This window comes from Acanthochromis polyacanthus, chromosome 19 (assembly GCF_021347895.1).
Source record: "Acanthochromis polyacanthus isolate Apoly-LR-REF ecotype Palm Island chromosome 19, KAUST_Apoly_ChrSc, whole genome shotgun sequence".
NCBI lineage: Eukaryota > Metazoa > Chordata > Actinopteri > Pomacentridae > Acanthochromis > Acanthochromis polyacanthus.
In genome coordinates, this window is record NC_067131.1 from 20761918 (window position 1) to 20783852 (window position 21935).

Sequence of the window (21935 nt, forward strand, 5' to 3'; positions counted from 1 at the left end):
GAGATGATGATGAGGTCATGGGCAGGTTTGGTATCCAGGAGAGGAATGCAGAAGGACAGATGGTGGTAGACTTTGCAAAAATGATGGAAATGGCTGTAGTGAATACTTTCTTCCAGAAGAGGCAGGAACATAGGGTGACATATAAGAGTGGAAGTAGGAGCACACAGGTAGACTACATCTTGTGTAGACGGTGTAATCTGAAGGAGATCAGTGACTGCAAAGTAGTGGTAGATGAGAGTGTAGCCAGACAGCATAGGATGGTGGTGTTGTAGGATGACCCTGGTGGTGAATAAGATGAAGAGGGCAAAGGCAGAGCAGAGCACCAAATGGTGGAAGCTGAAAAAGGAAGAGTGTTGTATGACTTTCAGGAAAGAGTTGAGGCAGGCTTTGGATGGTCAGGAGGTGCTTCCAGATGACTGGACAACTACAGCAAATGTGATCAGGGAGACAGGTTGGAGAGTACTTGGTGTGTCATCTGGAAGGAAAGGAGATAAGGAGACTTGGTGGTGGAATGAGGAGGTGCAGGAGTGGATCCAGAGAAAGAGGTTAGCTAAGAAGAAGTGGAACACTGAGAGGACTGAAGAGAGTAGACAGGAGTACAGGGAGATGCAGCGTAAGGTGAAAGTAGAGGTGGCAAAGGCCAAACAAGGGGGTTGCGATGACTTGTATTCTAGGTTGGACAGTAAGGAGGGAGAGACTGACCTGTATAGGTTGGCAAGGCAGAGAGACGATGGGAGAGATGGGAAAGATGTGCAGCAGGTTAGGGTGATAAAGGATAAGGATGGAAGTGTGTTGACAGGTGCCAATAGTGTGATGGGAAGATGGAAAGAGTACTTTGAAGAGTTGATGAACGAGGAAAATGAGAGAGAACGAAGAGGAGAAGAGGTGACTGTTGTGGACCAGGAAGTAGCAAAGATTAGTAAGGATGACGTGAGGAGGGCATTGAAGAGGATGAAGAGGGGAAAGGCACTTGGTCCTGATGATATACCTGTGGAGATATGGAAGTGTCTCGGAGAGGTAGCAGTAGAGTTTCTGACTGGGTTGTTCAACAGGATCTTAGATAGTGAGAAGATGCCCGAGGAATGGAGGAGAAGTGTGCTGGTGCACATCTTTAAGAACAAGGGAGATGTGCAGAGTTGTGGCAACTACAGAGGAATAAAGCTGATGAGCCACACGATGAAGCTATGGGAAAGAGTACTGAAGCTAGACTAAGGGCAGAGGTGACCATCTGTGAGCAGCAGTATGGTTTCATGCCAAGAAAGGGTACAACAGATGCAATATTTGCTTTGAGGATGTTGATAGAGAAGTACAGAGAAGGTCAGAAGGAGCTGCATTGTGTCTTTGTGCATCTGGAGAAAGCTTATGACAGGGTGCCCAGAGAGGAACTGTGGTTTTGTATGAGGAAGTCTGGAGTGGCAGAGAAGTATGTTAGAGTGGTGCAGGACATGTACACACGTGGACAAAATTGTTGGTACCCCTCAGTTAAAGAAGGAAAAACTCACAATTCTCACTGAAATCACTTGAAACTCACAAAAGTAACAATAAATAAAAATTTATTGAAAATTAAATAATCAAAATCAGCCATCACTTTTGAATTGTTGATTAACATAATTATTTAAAAAAACAAACTAATGAAATAGGGCTGGACAAAAATGATGGTACCCATCACTTCATATTTTGTTGCACAACCTTTTGAGGCAATCACTGCAATTAAACGATTTCTGTATTTGTCAATGAGCGTTCTGCAGCTGTCAACAGGTATTTTGGCCCACTCCTCATGAGCAAACAGCTCCAGTTGTCTCAGGTTTGATGGGTGTCTTCTCCAAATGGCATGTTTCAGCTCCTTCCACATATGTTCAATGGGATTCAGATCTGGGCTCATAGGAGGCCACTTTAGAATAGTCCAACGCTTTTCTCTCAGCCATTCTTGGGTGTTTTTGGCTGTGTGTTTTGGATCGTTGTCCTGTTGGAAGACCCATGACCTGCGACTGAGACCAAGCTTTCTGACACGAGGCAGCACATTTCTCTCCAGAATGCCTTGATAGTCTTCAGATTTCATCGTACCTTGCACACTTTCAAGACACCCTGTGCCAGATGCAGCAAAGCAGCCCCAAAACATTACTGAGCCTCCTCCATGTTTCACCGTAGGGACAGTGTTCTTTTCTTCGTATGCTTGGTTTTTGAGTCTATGAACATAGAGTTGATGTGCCTTACCAAAAAGCTCCAGTTTGGTCTCATCTGTCCAAAGGACATTCTCCCAGAAGCTTTGTGGCTTGTCAACATGCATTTTTGCAAATTCCAGTCTGGCTTTTTTATGAGTTTTTTTCAGCAGTGGTGTCCTCCTTGGTCGTCTCCCATGAAGTCCACTTTGGCTCAAACAACGACGAATGGTGCGATCTGACACTGATGTACCTTGGCCTTGGAGTTCACCTTTAATTTCTTTGGAGGTTGCTCTGGGCTCTTTGGATACAATTCCAACGATCCGTCTCTTCAATTTGTCATCAATTTTCCTCTTGCGGCCACGTCCAGGGAGGTTGGCTACTGTCCCGTGGGTCTTGAACTTCTGAATAATATGAGCCACTGTTGTCACAGGAACTTCAAGCTGTTTAGAGATGGACTTATAGCCTTTACCTTTAAGATGTTTGTCTATAAATTTTTTTCGGATGTCCTGGGACAATTCTCTCCTTCGCTTTCTGTTGTCCATGTTCAGTGTGGTACACACCTTTTCACCAAACAGCAGGGTGACTACTTGTCTCCCTTTAAATAGGCAGACTGACTGATTATGAGTTTGGAAACACCTGTGATGTCAATTAAATGACACACCTGAGTTAATCATGTCACTCTGGTCAAATAGTTTTCAATCTTTTATAGAGGTACCATCATTTTTGTCCAGGCCTGTTTCATTAGTTTGTTTTTTTAAATAATTATGTTAATCAACAATTCAAAAGTAATGGCTGTTTTTGATTATTTAATTTTCAATAAATTTTTATTTATTGTTACTTTTGTGAGTTTCAAGTGATTTCAGTGAGAATTGTGGGTTTTTCCTTCTTTAACTGAGGGGTACCAACAATTTTGTCCACGTGTGTATGAGGACTGTAAGACAGTGGTGAGGTGTGCTGTAGGTGTGACAGAGGAGTTCAAGGTGGAGGTGGGACTACATCAGGGATCAGCTCTGAGCCCCTTCTTGTTTGCTATGGTGATGGACAGGATGACAGACGAGGTTAGACAGGAGTCTCCATGGACTATGATGTTTGCAGATGACATTGTGATCTGTAGTGAGAGCAGGGAACAGGTGGAGGAGAAGCTAGAGGCATGGAGGTTTGCCCTGGAAAGGAGAGGAATGAAGGTTAGCCGCAGTAAGATGGAGTATCTGTGTGTGAATGAGAGGGACCCAAGTGGAAGAGTGAGGTTACAGGGAGAAGAGATCAAGAAGGTGGAGGATTTTAAGTACTTAGGGTCAACAGTCCAGAGCAATGGAGAGTGTGGAAAAGAGATGAAGAAGCGCGTACAGGCAGGCTGGAACGGCTGGAGAAAAGTGTCAGGTGTGATGTGTGATAGAAGAGTTTCAGCTAAAATGAAAGGAAAGGTTTACAAAACTGTGGTGAGACCAGCCATGTTGTTTAGTCTGGAGACAGTGCCCCTGAGGAAAAGACAGGAGGCAGAGCTGGAGGTAGCAGAAGTGAAGATGCTGAGGTTCTCTTTGGGAGTGACCAGGATGGATAGGATCAGGAATGAGTACATCAGAGGGACAGCACATGTTAGGCTTTGGAGATAAAGTCAGAGAGGCCAGACTGAGATGGTTCGGACATGTCCAGAGGAGAGAGAGTGAATATATTGGTAGAAGGATGCTGAGTTTCCCACTGCCAGGCAGGAGGCCGAGAGGAAGACCAAAGAGGAGGTTTATGGATGTGGTTAAAGAGGACATGAAGGTAGTTGGTGTGAGAAAAGAGGGTGCAGAAGACAGTTTTAGATGGAGGCAATTGATTCGCTGTGGCGACCCCTGAAGGGAAAAGCCGAAAGGAAAAGAAGAAGATTATTACAATGACCTTACTAAAGATCAACATCACACCAGTTTACAGGCCCATCTGCATGTTTATTTTTGCAGTAAGCACAAATACTTGGATATTCTGTCACACATATTTATTTTGAGACCACAATTTTTCATGCAATTATGAAGCTATCCTCTGGGATACAAGAACACTGGTTCAGCAAATGCTTGAGAAATGAGAGTAGGATGTTCTCTGCACTGATTCGTCATTCTAATAAACAACTGATGTCCTATTCGTCAAATGTCGACCTTTTTTCTGTCTTGGTCAGAGGTAATGCTTTGAGGCAAGGATCTTCATGGCAGAGTTCCCGTGGACTTGTGGCCTTGCTGCTGGTGGCTTTGTTTACGTGTGTGGTGGCAACATGGTTGTATGTGACCTCCCTGGACAGTGACATTACAGAAACTCTGGTCAGCCAGGGGGAGCTGGTCTCTCCTCAGCCCAGAGTGTACAGCGTCCAGTGCTCTGAAGACTATGAAAACTACAAACGTTTCCCAGGTGAGACTCTGGTCCTTGCACCGCAGTGTGTCATGTAACCATTTGACGTCTTTCTGCTGTGTAAACACCACAGAGATGGGATCAAGCTGCACCTGTTTGATAAGTAACTTGTTTTTTAGGTAGAACATTACTGATATCGGAAGAAATTAAAACTGGTGCTTAGGCGAAAGAGTTAAATTATGTGTTTTTGTCTGCAAAGCACTGAATTGTCTTGGCCCAAAATGCATCCTGGACTTAATGGCTCCATGTGAAGCATCCAGAGCCCTCAGGTCTTCAGGGACAGATTTACTGTGTGTCCAGAATCAGAACCAAAAATAGTGAAGCAGCATTCAGCTATAGCCTATTTTGCTGCTCACCTGTGGAACAAACTTTCTGAACACCTGAGGTCTGCTCAAACTGTCAGCTCTTTTAAATCAGGCCTGAAAGCCATATTATTTACTGCAGCTTTCTCTTAGATTCTCGATCTATTTTCTTGACTGTTAATACACTTTTATGTTTTATCTATATGGTTTTAATGTCTTAATGTCAACTTTTAAATCATTGTTAAAATTAATTTTGAAGTTCCTTGATGCGTTTCTTTGCCATTGTAAAGCCTTGAATTCCCTTGTGTAGGAAATATGCTATACAAAGAAACTTGCCTCGTCTTGCCTGAAAAACTCCGGTTATTATCATGTCTGGAACAGCTGACTGTGAAACAGCATAAATTTAATCCACTAGATGGCAATATAGTACTAGTCTACTCAGTGTAATACTTATACCGGTACTATAAGAGTGCAGGTTTCAACAGGGATTCCACTGAATGAATAGTTGAAAAAAACGGAACAGTCTGTGGAAGCAGACTTTTTCAGTTTGTACACTTGAACTTCAAGGTGAAAAAAGAAAAAGAAAAGAGATGTGAAACCCAACTAAAATCCCTGTTTTTACACAGTACCAAAACATGAAAATTGCAGCCATCGTTATTTTTATTTTGAGCTGTACTCCAGCTTGTTACAACAACGTCCATGGGCTTTAAAATTACTGAGCCACAGTTTGAAAACAATTGCCAATTTAACAGAGGTAATGAGAGTGAGCAGTGCAGCAGTAAGTCGTTATTTTTAACATTGATGTTTCTATCAAGTCTTGGGATCTAAAGAAAAATAAACACTAAGGTGATATTCAATTTACAGGACGAAAAAGCAGTAAATCCTCAAAATCAAGATGCCAGAAACAGTGAATGTTTGGCATTTTTGCTTGAAAAGTGCTCATAATGATTAATCTGTTACCCGCTGATTATTATGCTTCCCTTGACAAAACATTTCAGCTCTTCAGTGCAAATAAAGGTGAGATGTCAGCCGCAGTCAGATGGCACTAATATTGATCATTGTGTTTGTTCCGGCCCAGCTGTCTAGGGTGTCCAGATGGCAGCAAAAGAAAATAAAACCAATGATGTGTTATGGAGTGACAGGCTGGAATTTATTTTGAGAGGGATATGTTCACAATATCATATAAAAACCGAAGGAGTTGAACGGAAATGAGCGCTACTTTACGCAGAAATTGACATTAATAAACTCGAAGAAAATAAAAGATAATAAATACAAAAAAACTCTTAACCAAAATACAGTGCAGTAGCACCCCTTACTAAACTAACAGCGATTTCTCAACAAGTGTTTCTAAACATGCCAAAGAACCACTAGCTAGCATTTAGTCTCCCACACGCATGCTAAGCACAAACACTGATGTTCACAAATTGCTAACTGGACAGCTCAGCTTATACTACAAACTGCCAGCGAAAACTGCATGAATGAGGCTTTTAAGGTCCACCTAGCAGCTAGGTCCTAGCCGCATGATTGGAGGAGGTTGTTTATCTGGAACCAATCCATCTATGGCTATTTGGGCTGTAGGCGGGGCAAAACCACAGAGGCAGGGTGGATGAAGGTGTTGGACAGGCTTGCAGCTGTTCATAATGCAAATCATATCAATGGAAGAGGAGTGCAATGGCCCAGGGCCGTAACAACCCATAAAACACAAACTGAATGGTTTGCATTTTAAACAATATACACAAAAGTCAGATATATTCACGTCCTGGACCCGGCATCTCCAACTTGCAATCACTTATCATGAGAACCATTGAGGCCGGTAAAGGCAACAACAAACAAGAAACGAGACCTTACACATACATCAAAGGGCTGAAGTCCAAGCTGTGGCAACAACAAAATAGCAACCAACAGTATACATAGGTTACCATTCTTTGGTCGTGATGGAGGACCAACACAGTCAGCTATGACACTGTCTGATAGCTGTTGCAATGAAAAGATCTTCGGGAAAAGACACTTTGGGTCATCGCATTTATGCAGATGTTACTTTGACACCTTCCACTTACCTAAACGTTGTTCCAAAGCCCAACCCCCACTGCAACGGCACTTCCCGATAACACACAAAAGAGCCCTAGGCATTAACTTGGCATCCAAACTCATCAGATCCCAAACCGATCAAGAATCTGCGAGATGCACCAGAACAAGTTCAGCCCATAGAAGGTCTCACCATGCAACCCATAGGACCCAAAGAATCTGCTTCCAGTGTCCTATTGTCAGACACCATAGCACATCCCAAGAGATCCTGTGTCAATGCTTTGACCGGTCAGGACCATTTTCAGAAGGGGGACCTACACGATATTAGGCAAATGTACAAATTAAAGCTGGCTGCCTTATCTCCTTTGAAATACACTACCATTCAAAAGTTTGGGGTCACCCAGACAATTTCATGTTTTCCATCAACACTCACGCTTTTTTCATGTGCTGCCATAATTGCACAAGGGTTTTCTAATCATCAATTAACCTTTCAACACAATTAGCTAACACAATGTAGCATTAGAACACAGGAGTGATGGTTGCTGGAAATGTTCTTCTGTACCCCTATGTACATATTCCAATAAAAATCAGCCATATCCAACTAGAATTCACCACATTAACAATGTCTAGACTGCATTTCTGATTAATTTTAATTTTATCTTCATTGACAAAAAGCTGCTTTGAACAAAGCTCTTTCAAAAATACGGACATTTACTAAGTGTCTCCATACTTTTGACCGGTAGTGTACATTGAGAACAGTTTAGATCCCATCATTGGAGGCAAGGAGAGGAGGCACCAAAAATTGCCCCGGGGGGACAATAAGGATTTCTTGACTTGACAAACTCAAAATTTATATTCACAGACACAAGACTCTTTTACAAGTTCCAATTGTGCATCCCTAATGTCTAAAGAAAACACAGTGGGAGGTTTAGACTGTGAGCAATAAATTAGAATTGCAGGGAGTTGGAGTGAATGCCTGAATATAGAATAGAATAGAATCACTTTATTCATTTATTTAAATTTACAGGGTGACCCTTAAGTTTGGAAACAAAGTTTAACTTCAGTGTCTATTTCAGTTGGGGGTGCATGAAGTCACTCTTATTTTACCCATTTTTGTTATACCATAATAAAATAACTTAAAAGCATAGTATTTGCTGAGTGCAGTAACTCAGAAGAAAATTAATAGAACCATAAGGTCCAGGTATGCTGGAGCATAACTTCAAAATGCAGACCATCATTGTCAGATTTTAAAACTCTTGATGGTAAAGTGTCTGACAGTTTTAATGTTTTTAAACATCAAAAAGTACTATGAGGCAACATTTACTGGCCAGTTTGAGGAACCTTCATAAGCATGAATGGAGATACATTCCAGAAGATACCAGTGTAACCAGGTGGTGGAAACGTTCACGTCTTTGTATAAGAAACAAACATGAACATGTCGAAATAAAAAAAATGGTTGTATTTATATAGCGCTTTTATCCAAAGCGCTTTACATGATACGTCACATTCACCCATTCACACACACATTCACACACTGATAGCGGAAGCTGCCATGCAAGGCGCTAACCACAACCCACCAGGAGCAATTAGGGGTTCGGTGTCTTGCTCAGGGACACCTCAACATTAGCACGACGGGCCGAGGATTGAACCGGCAACCTTCCAGTTACAAGACGGCCACTATGTGTTTGTTTTACACCAATCTGATACTCTTCTGAATATATCTGTGGTACTGATTTATTGAAATAACATATATTATTTGGATTACAGACTTTTCATTTGTTTCCAAACGTTTGGGTCACCCTTTAGTGCCATTAATGCACAATGCTGTGAGACCAACAGGATGTTCTACCAAGATACTGTAGTTCTCAAAATCCTCTCCTGTACTTCATGTCACTCTTAGGATGTACTCCTCAGAAGTGTGGCCGTGCAGTCACAGACAGCGTGGTGACAAGGGAGGAGGCTCAGGTCCTCAGGAGGTAAACGCTATCATACACAGCACAGTGTGTCTCATCTCCTTCTCAGCTTCTTGCCTTGTAGTTTTCCCAGATATCATCTTCTGTTGGTGCAGTACGACTGAATTATTCACAGTGTTTTCTGTCTCTGAGATACAGACTGGCTGAGAGGGGACTGGCGCTGGCTGGGTCAGAGGGAGGAGTGAGTACATCGCCAAATAAACTGTTGGAAAAATGTTACATTGAAGCAGGGATTAGCTGACTGTCTTTCAGTGACTTAATTGTCCACACACAAATTTTGAGGAGCCTAGGCAGTGCTGCAGAGCCATAAAGAAATTTTGCTGACCTTTTTCCACAGCACAGCATACATTTTGGAATTACTTTCCAGGTTAACATCGGTTCTTCATGAAAATAGACTTGTAGAAAGTTAAGTGCTTCCTGCAATATGTAGGCAGTACTTTTTGTTGGTGATATTATTGCATTTTGATCTCCATTGTGGTGCATTCAAGAACACTATAAAGTCCTAGATATAGTGACTGTTTCGTTAATTAGTGTTCTACAGTGTTCTAGTCCCCAACCCAGATGGACTAATGAGACACTTAAAGGTGCAATATTCAAGATTTTTAACATAAATATATTAGTCACAAACAACTATTTATTGTATACAGGAGTAATAGAGTAATGGCACCTTTAGTGTAACCTATGTGTTGTCATGTAGCCTATGTCTTTGGTAGCCAGTCTTGCCAAATGTGCATATTAGTGCACATGGGTCCCTCCCATTGAAATGGTTGGCCCTAAATAGAGAGTGAGTTCCCACACTGCATCATAAAAACAAAAGTGTGGAACACACAAAAGAATTTCAAAAAGAAAGTATTTTTTTCATGTTATTTGCATAGTTTATGTGCACATGTCTTAATTCAGCTAAATGAGAGAGTCTCTTTTGTTGTTTTGAGGCTCTTGTCTGCATCTCTGCTTGTATAATTTTAATGGTGCTCTTTAGGTTGAAAGACTAAAACCAGCAAGTCTCCTTCAGTACGCTTCAGTGTCTGTGGTACCGTGCCACAAGCCAATTCATTCCTGATCCTTAAGTTCTTTTTCAGTCAGATTCTATACTCATACTCAGCCATATTTTCTTTTATCTTCCCAAGCTTAACAAGAAAAGCACTCCACCAAGGCTGCACAGTAGTTGTATCATTTCTGATGGATGAAATCTTTAATAAAAACTTACCTTGTGGTGAGCACAGACATGTATTGCTCGTTGTGTTTGCGGATACATCTATATTAATTGGCCTCATTCTAAAGTGCCATGATTTCTGCCACAGATTTTTAAGATTTCAGCCATCGGAAACGATACGACTGAGCAGCCTTGGCGGAGTACGGCACTCTCTGAGAGTGCTTTTGTTGTTGTTTTTGGCAAATGAATTATACTCTAAATAAAATTGAAGATCTTTCTTCCAGTTCATTCCCAAGTTTGTGTTGTACAGTTTGTCCTGCAGTATGTCAGTCTATCATTGTCTTCAAATCTAATTTGAAGAATAAAATAATTTTTTAAAAAGTTGCCTTAAATGTAAGAAGTTAGTCTGTTTGGCACAGGCATGAGCCAGTAATATAAAATAAAGGTGAAATAATTCCCTACAGCAGCTCAACAAAAAATGCAGGAAATAGTGCAATTGATGGGAAACTATTTTCAGATTAGTACACATTGGTGTACTCCCAGTTCTTCTGAGGCAAGTGTTATAGTTTCCATGAATACAGAAGGGCTGCTAGAGGCCAAGTAACATAAATTTGTCTGTCAAACAATACAAGAGTGTGTGCGGATCCTTATGAGGACATCTGCTTACAACCCAAATTTAGTGCCTGCGTAGCCACCATGATGTAGGCACAATTATGTGAATACATAAAGACTGATCTGCTGTGCAGGTATGGAAGGTGTCCTCCAAGCAAGCTAGAATTAAGTTTTGTAAAATAGAGAATATTTACTACTTCAGTTGTCCAAGCTAAAATCCGATGATGTATGTGGGATGGTGTGGAAATAAATAAATAAATGAAAACGTAATCCTTATGTTGATTTGATAAGAAACATGTCCCTCAGTGCAACAGTGTGACTTGTAGACGGATGAAGCTCTGCTATCCTCTAGTAGCACAAAAAATTCTATAATATTTTTTTCAAGAGAATTTGACAGAAAACATCACAATAACAGAACTTAATTTTCAACATGGAAAACTGTACAGTGAGTAAGGAAATATTACCACCTAAACCCAAATTTATGCAGATGTTAGCTAGCAGATATATGTTCCTCATTATTCAGATTCCTTGCTGTAATGCGCCTTCGTTGCACTAGAGGACAGGCTGATACAGTAACTGGAAGATAATCCAGACAGTCATATTCCTGTCCAGAGATGTCTGGATATCCCTGGCATGCCCTGCTAATGCCTCCATCCCCACTGGGCCTGATCTTCAGCCAAAAAAGGAACCATTTATGGAGTGTTAAGACACCTAAAGGAAGGCAGGGAAAGCAACAAGGAGGTTTCTGAGAAAATGCCTTATTTTCAGAGCTGTGTCCCAAAGGAGCTGACGAGCAATAACAAGTAAAGGGCAAAGGAAGAACAGCACAAAAAGGCCACAGAGGGAACATTGCTGAACCCTGAAACTATCACTGTGCCATGCATGTACCATTGTGCATCAACAGCTTATTTGCTCAGTTTATTTGTCATTTGCACTAATTCCTCTTTTTCCCTTTGCTTGCTGTAGGCCTCCATACTGGACCTGCACTCTGGGGCGCTGTCAATGGGGAAACAATTTGTCAACATCTACAGGTGGGAAAAGCTTGTACAGCTTGTTTTTATTTGTTCTTCTCCGTACATTCTATTTATACTGTCTGTGCCTGCAGGAATGCCATCCAACATAATATGTAACATTTGCAGAAATATATTCACCAAAATGTAGAGTCAGTCATCAATCTTACTGAGGCTGGTCTTTGTGAGCTGTCTTCTCCAGGTCCAGTGACCCATTCGACCCTCATTCATCACACTCGGCAGAAACCAGTTTTATTTGGATCGTCTGCTCTCCTCTATCTGTCTCCCTATTTTAGGCCTCCCTTCATTTGTTCTCTCCCTCAGTTTGCTCCGTTCTGTCTCTCTGTTTCTCTCTCTCGTCCCATTGTGAAGGTGGCTGATACGGGATCCTTAGGGGCCATCATCCTGATTTTAATCAGGAAATGGTGATGCTGACACTCCCACCCAATTTCCCAACCTTCACCCTCCCCTCCGCTGGGAACTGCCTTGTGTGAAGCAGTCAGATGTTTAGATGTTTGGTTGGTACACCCATATGAGTAATGGTGTGCTTTGCTGCAAAACGTTAATTTATTCTAATAGATCCCATCTCCTCTGCTCTCTCCCCTCTTCTGCGCTGTTTGTGTCTGTGTGCCCATGTGTCTCTGATTGGCTTTGTCTGCATCTGCAACTGTCTGTGATTGTGGATGTGGTGGCAGGTATTTTGGGGATCAGATCAGCGATGTGTTCACGCAAGAAGACTTCCAGCTTTACAGGTGACTAAGGAACCATAATTAAAAATCAGCCATGCATGTATCGTGCATTCTTAGAGATTTACCCTCTTTTGAAAAGTGAAATACATAATTCCTTATTAAAATGTATTTATTAGCATTCTCTTGTGCTTGAAAAGGATCAATATCTTGCAGTGACATTGTTAGTTGACCAAACAGATGTATGGATTTTGCTTTACACGTATTGAGGCATCCTTCTGCCTATTATATATGCATTATTGATTATTAAATGTAGCATAAAAATATCAAAACACCAAATGAAAAAAATGCTAAATATTGTCATAAACCTTTAGCTATTTTCAATTGTACCACAAACATGTTTACATAGATGTCAGTGTTGATAAAGCCTTAGCTGCTGAACTGCAGTTGGGACATTCTCAGGACTGTGACAGTACTGTCTGACAGTGTATTACAGTCATAGAGCACGCTGCTTGAAACGATTAAGGCAGAGCTCCTAACCTGATTTTTTTATTGTCAGAAATGTTCGTGGGCGGATCCAGGCAGTTATTGCTGAGACGTTTGGTTTGAACACAGCGCTGATGTACCTCACCAAGCCCACTTTCTTCTCCAGAATCAACAGCACGGCAGCCAAGACCCAACATGACGAATACTGGCACCCACACATTGATAAGGTGACGTACAAAACAAAGCCAAGGCTTGTTCTTTATGTGTGTATAGTGTGATCTGTGACCTGTGTAGTCCTGAGTTTTAGAGGTCATATTGGAAGCCAAAAAAACAGTCAGTACATCCTTAATGACCAGGCTAAGATGTAATCTGTGCCCTTTAAGTGGGTTGATGGGAGTCATCGTTGATATCTTCAATGGATTGACTGAAGCTGAAAGTGAATTTCCCAGTGTAGCAGTCAATCTACCTTCCAGCCTTCACCTATGTCCAGGAAGTTTGGGTAGCAACTGAAAGAATTTGATTTGAGATACAAGCTGCAGAATTGAGTTTCTGCAGGGTGGCTGGGTTCACTTGTAGATGTAGATGGAGAGGAGGGTGGGGGAGGGTGACATTTTTCTCTGTCATGTAAAGAAATCAGCTCAACTTGAAATGATAATGGCTGCCCTTAATACCCAAACAACTGGACTGTTAGTAAGATAATAGAAATTTATTCTGATTGAAGCACTCTTATCAACCTTTCAAAAGGAGCCCTGAATTATGATGCTAGAAGCTGTGCAGAGAGCCAGAGGTAGATTGGAATATCTTAGACATCAGAATAAATGAACTGAGTCCACACGTGGAAAAAAACAGGCAATTTGTTCTCCATCAGGTAAAGTGCAGAAAACTGTGGCACTGTGGATTTTGCATCTTTACCCTTTATAGTCAAAGTCTGTCTTGTCTTTAAGTTTGTGACGTGTACAGTGTGTGTGCGGTGTGTTGCAGTGGGAGTTAAATGAATGTTATATGTATTCAGGTCCGAGCACATTTTAAAATTTTAAGTAAGATGTTGCATTCCTATCAAGAGCGCAGGCATATGTTATGCATGTGTGCAGATACCGAATTTCATGACCTAAATATGTAACAGGAGGCGGGAATTGATGGGATTCAGAAACATCCCCACAATTTAATGAATTGTTCCACGTATAAGTAGGATCGCAATCGTGATCGTCAGCAGCCAACTGACGTAGTGTTCACTTGTTGTCATAGTTACAGTGACACCATGCCGCTATCTCGCAATGATACAGAAAGCTTTAACATATCCATGGATCCGGAATATAAGCCGTATCACTGCCAAAATCTAATCAGGTGGTCCTTGTGTCATTTCTGATGTTCCCTGAAAATTTCATCCAAATCCATTTGCCCATTTTTGAGTAATGTTGCTAACAAGCAGACAGACAAACATACGCCGATCTTCACATAAACTCCGCTGTTCCTTGATGGAATAAGAACACATGGTGCCATAAGTTCTTAATCCATAGATATGAACAGGATTTATTTACAACTTGGCATGTATTAGGGGATTGCTGAAGGAAAGTAAATAACAGAATGATGATATTTAGAGACATTTTTGATCATCTTATTACTGTCAAAGAGTATTACGATGTCCCAGTAAAAACCTACACCTGGTTTAATACCCATATTCATCTTTGTGTAAATGCTATTTTTTCATCCAGAATAGGTCATTATCAAATTTAATCAAAGACCTAAGCCATGTACTAAGAAGCAAGTTCAACATATCAAACCTTCTTCGTGTTCACAGGCTCAACAAAACCTAAAGCTCCTATTATAAATAATCACTACCATGGCTGTCAACTTTCCGCCATGCTTGTTGACGCTAGGAACGTTCGCCAATCGGAACGACCAACATTTGAAACACGATCTCGCGGGATGTCATACGAGAACTGAGTGTTACCGACCAATGGGGATGTGCCTTGCTGTCTTCAGCCATGGCAAGAAAAGGCTTGTTGATTTCAGCGGCGAATATACCGGACTTATGTGTCAATGCTTTCTAATATTTAGCATTACTTTTTTTTTTTTTTTTGGCGCGGACCAGTGAGGCGGCAATGTCGGCAAAATTGTAATGAGGCGGTGTCCTATACCAGTGAGGCGGCCCGCCTCGTCGGTCATATAGGAGGGGAAACACTGGTTATAATATAGTGCATTGAAGAATTTCAAAAATAGAGTTGCAGAAAGTACTGTTAAGCAAATAAGACAAGAGAAAAATGGTGATGCAAAACTGTTATTTGTATCAATTAATGTTTTTTTCCCCCACTTAGTGCACTCTCTGTGCAGCTTCTTCTTTCTAACCTGAATATCTTGACACCCTTTGACAAAAATTTAATGTTTGAGTGAAAAGTAAATCTTTGTTGTTGTTTTTGTCCTCAGATTGGAGAGCCACAGATTGACATATAAAGCATAGTGCTGTACAAATGTTTCAGCTACCAAAAGTAACACTCAGAAATAACACCATCAAGAGTTTTATGCAAAGTATAGTAAGCAGAGAAAACAGATTTGGTGAGAGCCTGTGCCTTTCAGAAACCATAGAATTTTTCAAGGTTTTTCACAAGTTGTTTAATTTGCCTCTGTTGTTCTGTGGATTTAGGCTGTCTGAAGGTCTTCTGTCTGTTCATCTAATCCCAGACAGACTCCATGGGGCTCATGCCATCTGTTGCAATCTTCCTTCTGTTTGTGGCAGATAAAATTGTACTTGATGACTCTAACCGGATGTCTTGGCTCATTGTAATTGAGAAGAATACTTTGGGTGAGATCACACACTTTTAAGCATCTAAAGTTCCTTAAAGTTTTGCACAGCACTGAATGTTTTAAAAGGTAACCTCCACATACAGGAACCTGCTAGTCTAGGTTGTGATACTAGTCAGTCATATCAGCCTTGTGTCACCGAAAATGCCCTGGAAAATAATTTCATCAATAATAGGAACCCTGCTGTTTTAATGTCTGTATGAAGTGTTAAATATATCCTGGACTTTAGCCTGCTGCCAGTGGCCTGCTGCCTGCTAAAACAGGAAGTCCAGACAGTTTACTGCCTTAAAACCAAAGAATCAGTCGCTTAAAACATACTCTACGGCTCAAAAGTTTGGGGTCACCCAGACAATTTCATCACAACTCACACTTTTTTCATGTGCCAACATAAATGCACAAGGATTTTTTTAATCAATTAGCCTTTCAACACCATTAGCTAACAGTGTAGCATTAGAACACAGGAGTGATGGTTGCTGGAAATGGACCTCTGTACCCCTATGTAGATATTCCAATAAAAATCAGCCATATCCAACGAGAATACTCATTTACCACATTAACAATATCTAGAATGAATTTCTGATTAATTTAATATTGTCTTCATTGAAAAAACTGCTTTTCTTTCAAAAATAAGGACATTTGTCGGTGACCCCAAACTTTTAAACGGTAGTGTACACATCAAACCTGTGCTCCAGAAATCCTTTCTGTTTCTCTCACATTCACTGTTAGGTCACTACAAGCATCTATTGCAGGTTTCATAATTTACTGCACTAAGAAATCGTGTTGGATAATATGTTAAAATAAATGCTATTCCCCTTTGAGGCTGTTTTTAAATTTTCTGTAGCCCATACCTCTGTGCCGTTACATAAACTATTCACGTCATACATCGTTCATTCTTTATAAATATTCATGAAGTGAAGCTTTAAAACTCACTGCTTTAATCTTCATCTTTCATTTTACACTTTGGTCATTGTCATGAGACATGAGCTGCTCTGGGACTGAGACAAGACCTTGAGGCAAGTTCAACAAGCAAGGGTCTGTTTAGGAGAAAACGCTTCACTGATTTACAACTTAGTTACAATTAAAAGAGTGATTGTGGATAAGTCCTGAAAAGACTGGCAGGGTGTTTTAAGTTAATTTTTCGCAATGTGCTATGAAAGGGCTGATAAAAATGCATCATTGCAATTTAGTAGAATCCAGCTGACATGTTGATTTTGGAAGCTTTACGACTGGACATGGTATTTATGGGCATCACTCATTAAACTGTTGATGCATCTGTCTCAGTATTGATCTATAGTCCTCTTTTGCTTAGTGATGAAAAAGGCAAGTGGAAAAGAGACAGTGCACATTTACCGTGCATATGGTATTTCTGGACCGTGTTTCTTGTTTGCTGTCACTTCATCCTCTGTGTTCACTAGTAGCTCATGTGGGTTTTGTGGCCATATTAATATTTGTCACCTCATCCCTTCCCACTGGCCCTCAACAGTTGGGAAAATTTAATCAGAAAAGAGCCACTTCTCTTCCCCTTCTGTCTCTGCCGCCATTTGGGGGCTAATTGGCTAACCCAACCCTCATTTAAATGTAAATGGCCTTTGACGTTGTTGGTGGTGAATTTTCCTCCTGTCAATCAGATTGCTGATACGATGTCATAGCAGCAGTTGTGGTGTGTCAGCATGGGATGTGTGTTTTATCTCATTCATGGCAGATGTGGCAGTGTGATGAAAGTGAATTATAGGTGTAGAATCTAATGTCAAATATAGTATTTTCACTCCTGACCTTGCTTCGTCTTTCTGCTCCAGTAAAGTCTGATACACGAACATGCCAGTATAGTAATAATTGCTGTACAATATGCTCTTCCTTTGTAAGTGCCTGACTTGAGTCACTACTTGATACAGTTTCAGTATACATTAAAAAAGTGATTGTAAAGACTGTAGACATGTTTGCTGCAAGCCATGGACCGCTTTGTAGTTGAACTTCTTACCAATGATGAACCTAATTTTGATTGGAAGAATGGTCCAAAATTTCAGCAAGCAAACGTCACAGATAATAGGCAATATTGTTAAACACCTAGAAGAGGTTATGCTTGCTAAACTGGAAGAAATCCAGCCTCTTATTATTGAAAAATAAAGGTTTTATGGTTGGCAGAATATCACATTAGATAGAAATGCTGACATTTTTTCATGACATTTACACCATCATGTAGCTGGTTTGTACCATTAAAGACCATATCAATGTCCTACACATTTTTGGACTTGAGCGACATTATTCCTCAAGTTATGGCACTTTAAACGTTGGTTATCAGATTGGCACAAAGAAAACTATGCAACAAATTTTAGGTCAAAATGTAATGTTGGCTTAGCCTAGCCGCGCTAGACAACCCACGGCAACAAATTTAATTATCTGCCAGGGTCGGTCTAGTTACCCTCGGTAAGCCTCGAGGTTGGATGCTCCTAAAACTGGCTGACAAATCACCATGAAGTGTAGAGTCAGAAGGCGGGCGTAACTAAGTGATGACAGAGGCGCGACAATATCTGACAGAAACAACCGGAAACAACCATAGAAACAAGGATAGACAAGAAGATGGCTGCACACAATAAACAGTTATCTTTCAATTCGGCTTTGGCCACAGCCCTTAAAGATTTGAAGATTTAATTAACCCTTCACCCATTGACTGTATAAATAAGGCTTCACCGAACTCCCGCATCCTCTGATTTCCGGCGCTCTAGGAACTACGTCAGCCTATTCGTTGCACTGATTGGTTGTATATCTACCCAATTGCTGCAGAGTGATTTGAAAGACAACTTTTTAGCCCGCCTCCCTCCCTGTCAAGAGTTCCTAGACCCTTGCGTCTTCAGACCTGGGTCTAGCGCGGTTAGGCTAATGTTGGCTATGACCCCAGATTTTTCACATGGTCGTTTCAATTAATATTCAACATGTAAAAAAAAAACAATGTCAATTTTTCCCCAAGGTCATCATGTGTATTACTGATTGTCAAACGTGTCCATTACAGACATTCAAAATACCTAAACAATCAACAATGCTTTGATTATACTAAGGAGCGCCATAATTAGCAAAAAAACAGGTTTTTACCTTATAAGTGTCCATATATTTATTTTAAAAGGGATTCTTGTGCCAGTCTATACTTTGGCAGACTCCAAAGATGAGGCATGACAAACTGTAAGTTCATCTTAGTTGACGTGAAATTTTTTCTAAGGAAAATTTAAGAAAATGTGTTGTTTTCTAAAAGGGCGTGTGTACACATCACGTGCAAGGTACAAAGACAAAGCCACTGATCACCACATCTACAGACTAAGACAAATAGTTGTACTTATGGTTGATTAGTACACTACTTTTCAAAAGTTTGGGTCATTCAGATAATTTCATGTTTTCCGTGAAAACTCACACTTTAATTCATGTGCTAACATATTTGCACAGGGGTTTTCTAATCATCAATTAGCCTTTCAACACTATTAGATAACACAATGTAACATTAGAACACAGGAGTGATGGTTACTAGAAATGGGCCTCTGTACTACCCCTATGTAGGTATTTGTTAGGTTCAAACCTGAAGAATACACAAACAGCTCAGGAAGAAAGGACAGCACTCACGAGCTCCAGTCTTTTATTTGCGCACAAGGAGAGAGATAGAGACTACAGCTCTGCAGTATGCATCGCGGCAGCCTCACAAACTCTGGAGAGCCTGCCTCTCTCCTTGTCCTTTTATTTCATTCTCATGCAATCATACGGTACAGAGGAGTCATCATGCATTAGTCATAAGATTTCAGAACAATACAAAGACAGAACATGTCTTACTTGCATGATCTTATCATAAGAGCAAGTCAGCTCACTATAGGAACAAGTCAGCTTTGTTCTTGTTGTTACTTCCGAACACATGCATGGTCACAACTTAGAATGCTGATGGTCACAACTTAGAATGCTGATGGTAGTCCTTATTTCTTCATAGTCACTCAATGATAACCTCATAAGTATAATCATTCTAATATAAGTGTAATTCTTCTAACAGTATTCCATTAAAAATCAGTCATTTACCACATTAACAATGTCTAGGCTGTATTTCTGATTAATTTAATGTTTTCTTCATTGAAAAGAAAATTATTTTCTTTCAAAAATATGGACATTTCTAAGTGACCCCAAACTTTTGAATGGTAGTGTATGTTAAAAAAAATGTTCCAAATAATGGACTAGTATACTCAACTGCAGTCTTTTAAGCTTGAACACACTTTATCACTTCGTCTGAAGAAGGGAAATCATCAAACTTCATTTATCACTTACACCCAGTTTTTTTCCCAGTTATTACAGTGTGGGAAATGGTGTGTTTCATAATTTGCTAAGTGTGCATATTTAAGAGTTGTATTGGTTCTGAGGAATAGGAAGGTCAGCTGTGACAGAGGAGAGCGGACCAACGCAGCACCGGAGGGAGCGGCCAGCCTAGATAGATATACACACTGTTAGAGTACAAGAAGACTGGGTCAGGAAAAGTTAGCAGTCTGATTCCATCCGAACTGACTGAACACTTGTTGGTTAGGGACAGAGGATTCAGGCCCAGAGCTCTGTATTGCACATTCAGTTTTGCTGTAATAAATACTTGTGATTTTAAGAAGAAGTCTCCTGACTACTCCATCAAAAGAACTGGGCGGAAATAGCCTTACACATATTCTGTTGGTTTGTTTAATTGTAGAATAGGCTGATTTCCAACAACAGGAATGTTTTCAAATCAAGGTGCCATGTGCTCTGCTAAAATGCTAACCCCCCTGAAAGCTGCTTGCAACTATATTAGTAATAATACACTGTAAATAAAGTTTCATACTGAGTTTGTAGAACTCAACTGGAAACATCTGTGAGTGCTCTGTGAAGTTTAGTAATTTGAAGTTGGTAAAGCGATTTATGGCACTCTCTGCAGTACACTGTGTTTGTCTTTCTTTGAGCTCCATCATGTAAGATACTTTCAGCCTAAGATGACTTTGTCTTTTAAGGAGGCCACTCTTGGTTTCCTGTCACCTCACTCTTTGATGTTTCATTAAGTCCCTGCAATGCATGTTTGAGCTCAGTAGGCTTTTGTGAATCTGGGGGCAGTTGGAGAGGAGTCAGTGGCAGGTGATGTCAGGAGAGAAGCAAAGACATAACAAGGAAGCCCATGCATGGTAGGCTGTATTCCGTGTGTGGTTTAATGTCCTCACCGCAACTTTGCACAGAAAGCCCTCTAGCCTTGATTTTCATTCCCCCGTCTCATTGCACATCCGACGGAAAAGATGCACTCCTATTTCAATCAATTAAGGAGTCTACAAAGACAGCGTAGGCAGTGTATTTTTTCACTTCAAGTCTGTCTTCTAACATTTCTGTACATAGCTATCATAGCTACAGTGAGTGCGTATTGCGTTTTCAGGGCTTCCACACTGTGGATGTCTTCCTCCTGTGTAGACACATGCAGAGCAACAGAGGTGCTGCTGCTACTTTACAGACATGGCCTTTAAGTAGGCATGGCTTAACAGTAGGAAGAATGTATTCAGGCACATGCTGCGTCACGATCATGCATCATTTACTTGCAGTCTGCTTTTTGGTTCCCCAGTTTTGTGTGAAATTTGACCCTTCGCTTCCAAGGCTTTCTGGAATTTTAGAAAGTGGTGTTAGGGTAAGATGGCATGTGTTAACATGGTTTAAAAAGCAGATGAAAGTAAATCTGATTCACACTGTATGAGCACAGTCTATTGGAGATGTAGTTAAGGCAACAGTTTAGAAATTATTGTTCTGTTTGAGCACTTGAGAGAAGGAATTTAAAAGCTGTGAAACATACACCGAGTTATCCTGACTTTTAATTTCTAGTATGGGTCAAGCTCCAACACGGCTCCTGAGTGCAACTATTTTCTAAGTATTTTCAATGGTGATATTGGTGCACTGACATCCAGCAGCTCTGACTGTAGGTGGCCTGCCTTATTAGATACAATCACACTGATTCATCTGAGGCAAGTCTGACATTAGAAACCTTATTTTCCTTGTTAAAGCTTTTTTTTGCCCTGCAGCAACTGAGAGGAGTCTAGTGGCTTCTTTGTGCACATCCGGTTAGCAGCTAGTGTCACCTGATACATGTATGGCATTTAACGAATGTCGGTAATTGTAACGTTGACCTACTTGTGTAAAAGTGTTTAGGTGTCATTGGCAAATCGTAGCATCTACCAACAATCAGCATGTTAGATATTTCAGACACATCTGTAAATTTTAATTTCAGAAAACATCTTGGGCTACACTTGGGTCTCTGCGTGTACGTTGGTCACTGTGGCCAACCCACCACCATATATTAATTCTTAACCTGTGGGAAACACGATTCACTGC

At 40.7% G+C, this 21935-nt stretch overlaps 1 protein-coding gene across 6 annotated transcripts in view; it reads left to right on the plus strand.

The window, feature by feature from the left end:
• uts2r2 (urotensin-2 receptor 2) overlaps window positions 1-21935 on the plus strand; it is an 83546-nt gene that overhangs the window by 1522 nt on the left and 60089 nt on the right. For all 6 annotated transcript variants that reach the window (XR_007937898.1, XM_051939234.1, XM_022201475.2 and 3 more), the window contains exons 2-7: window positions 4318-4544; window positions 8772-8847; window positions 8983-9025; window positions 11576-11640; window positions 12315-12371; window positions 12865-13018. Coding sequence is in view for 5 of the 6 variants with exons in the window: in XM_051939234.1 (XP_051795194.1) it covers window positions 4318-4544; window positions 8772-8847; window positions 8983-9025; window positions 11576-11640; window positions 12315-12371; window positions 12865-13018 (622 nt within the window). In the remaining variant the exon portion in view is untranslated. The remainder of the gene's footprint in view (window positions 1-4317; window positions 4545-8771; window positions 8848-8982; window positions 9026-11575; window positions 11641-12314; window positions 12372-12864; window positions 13019-21935) is intronic.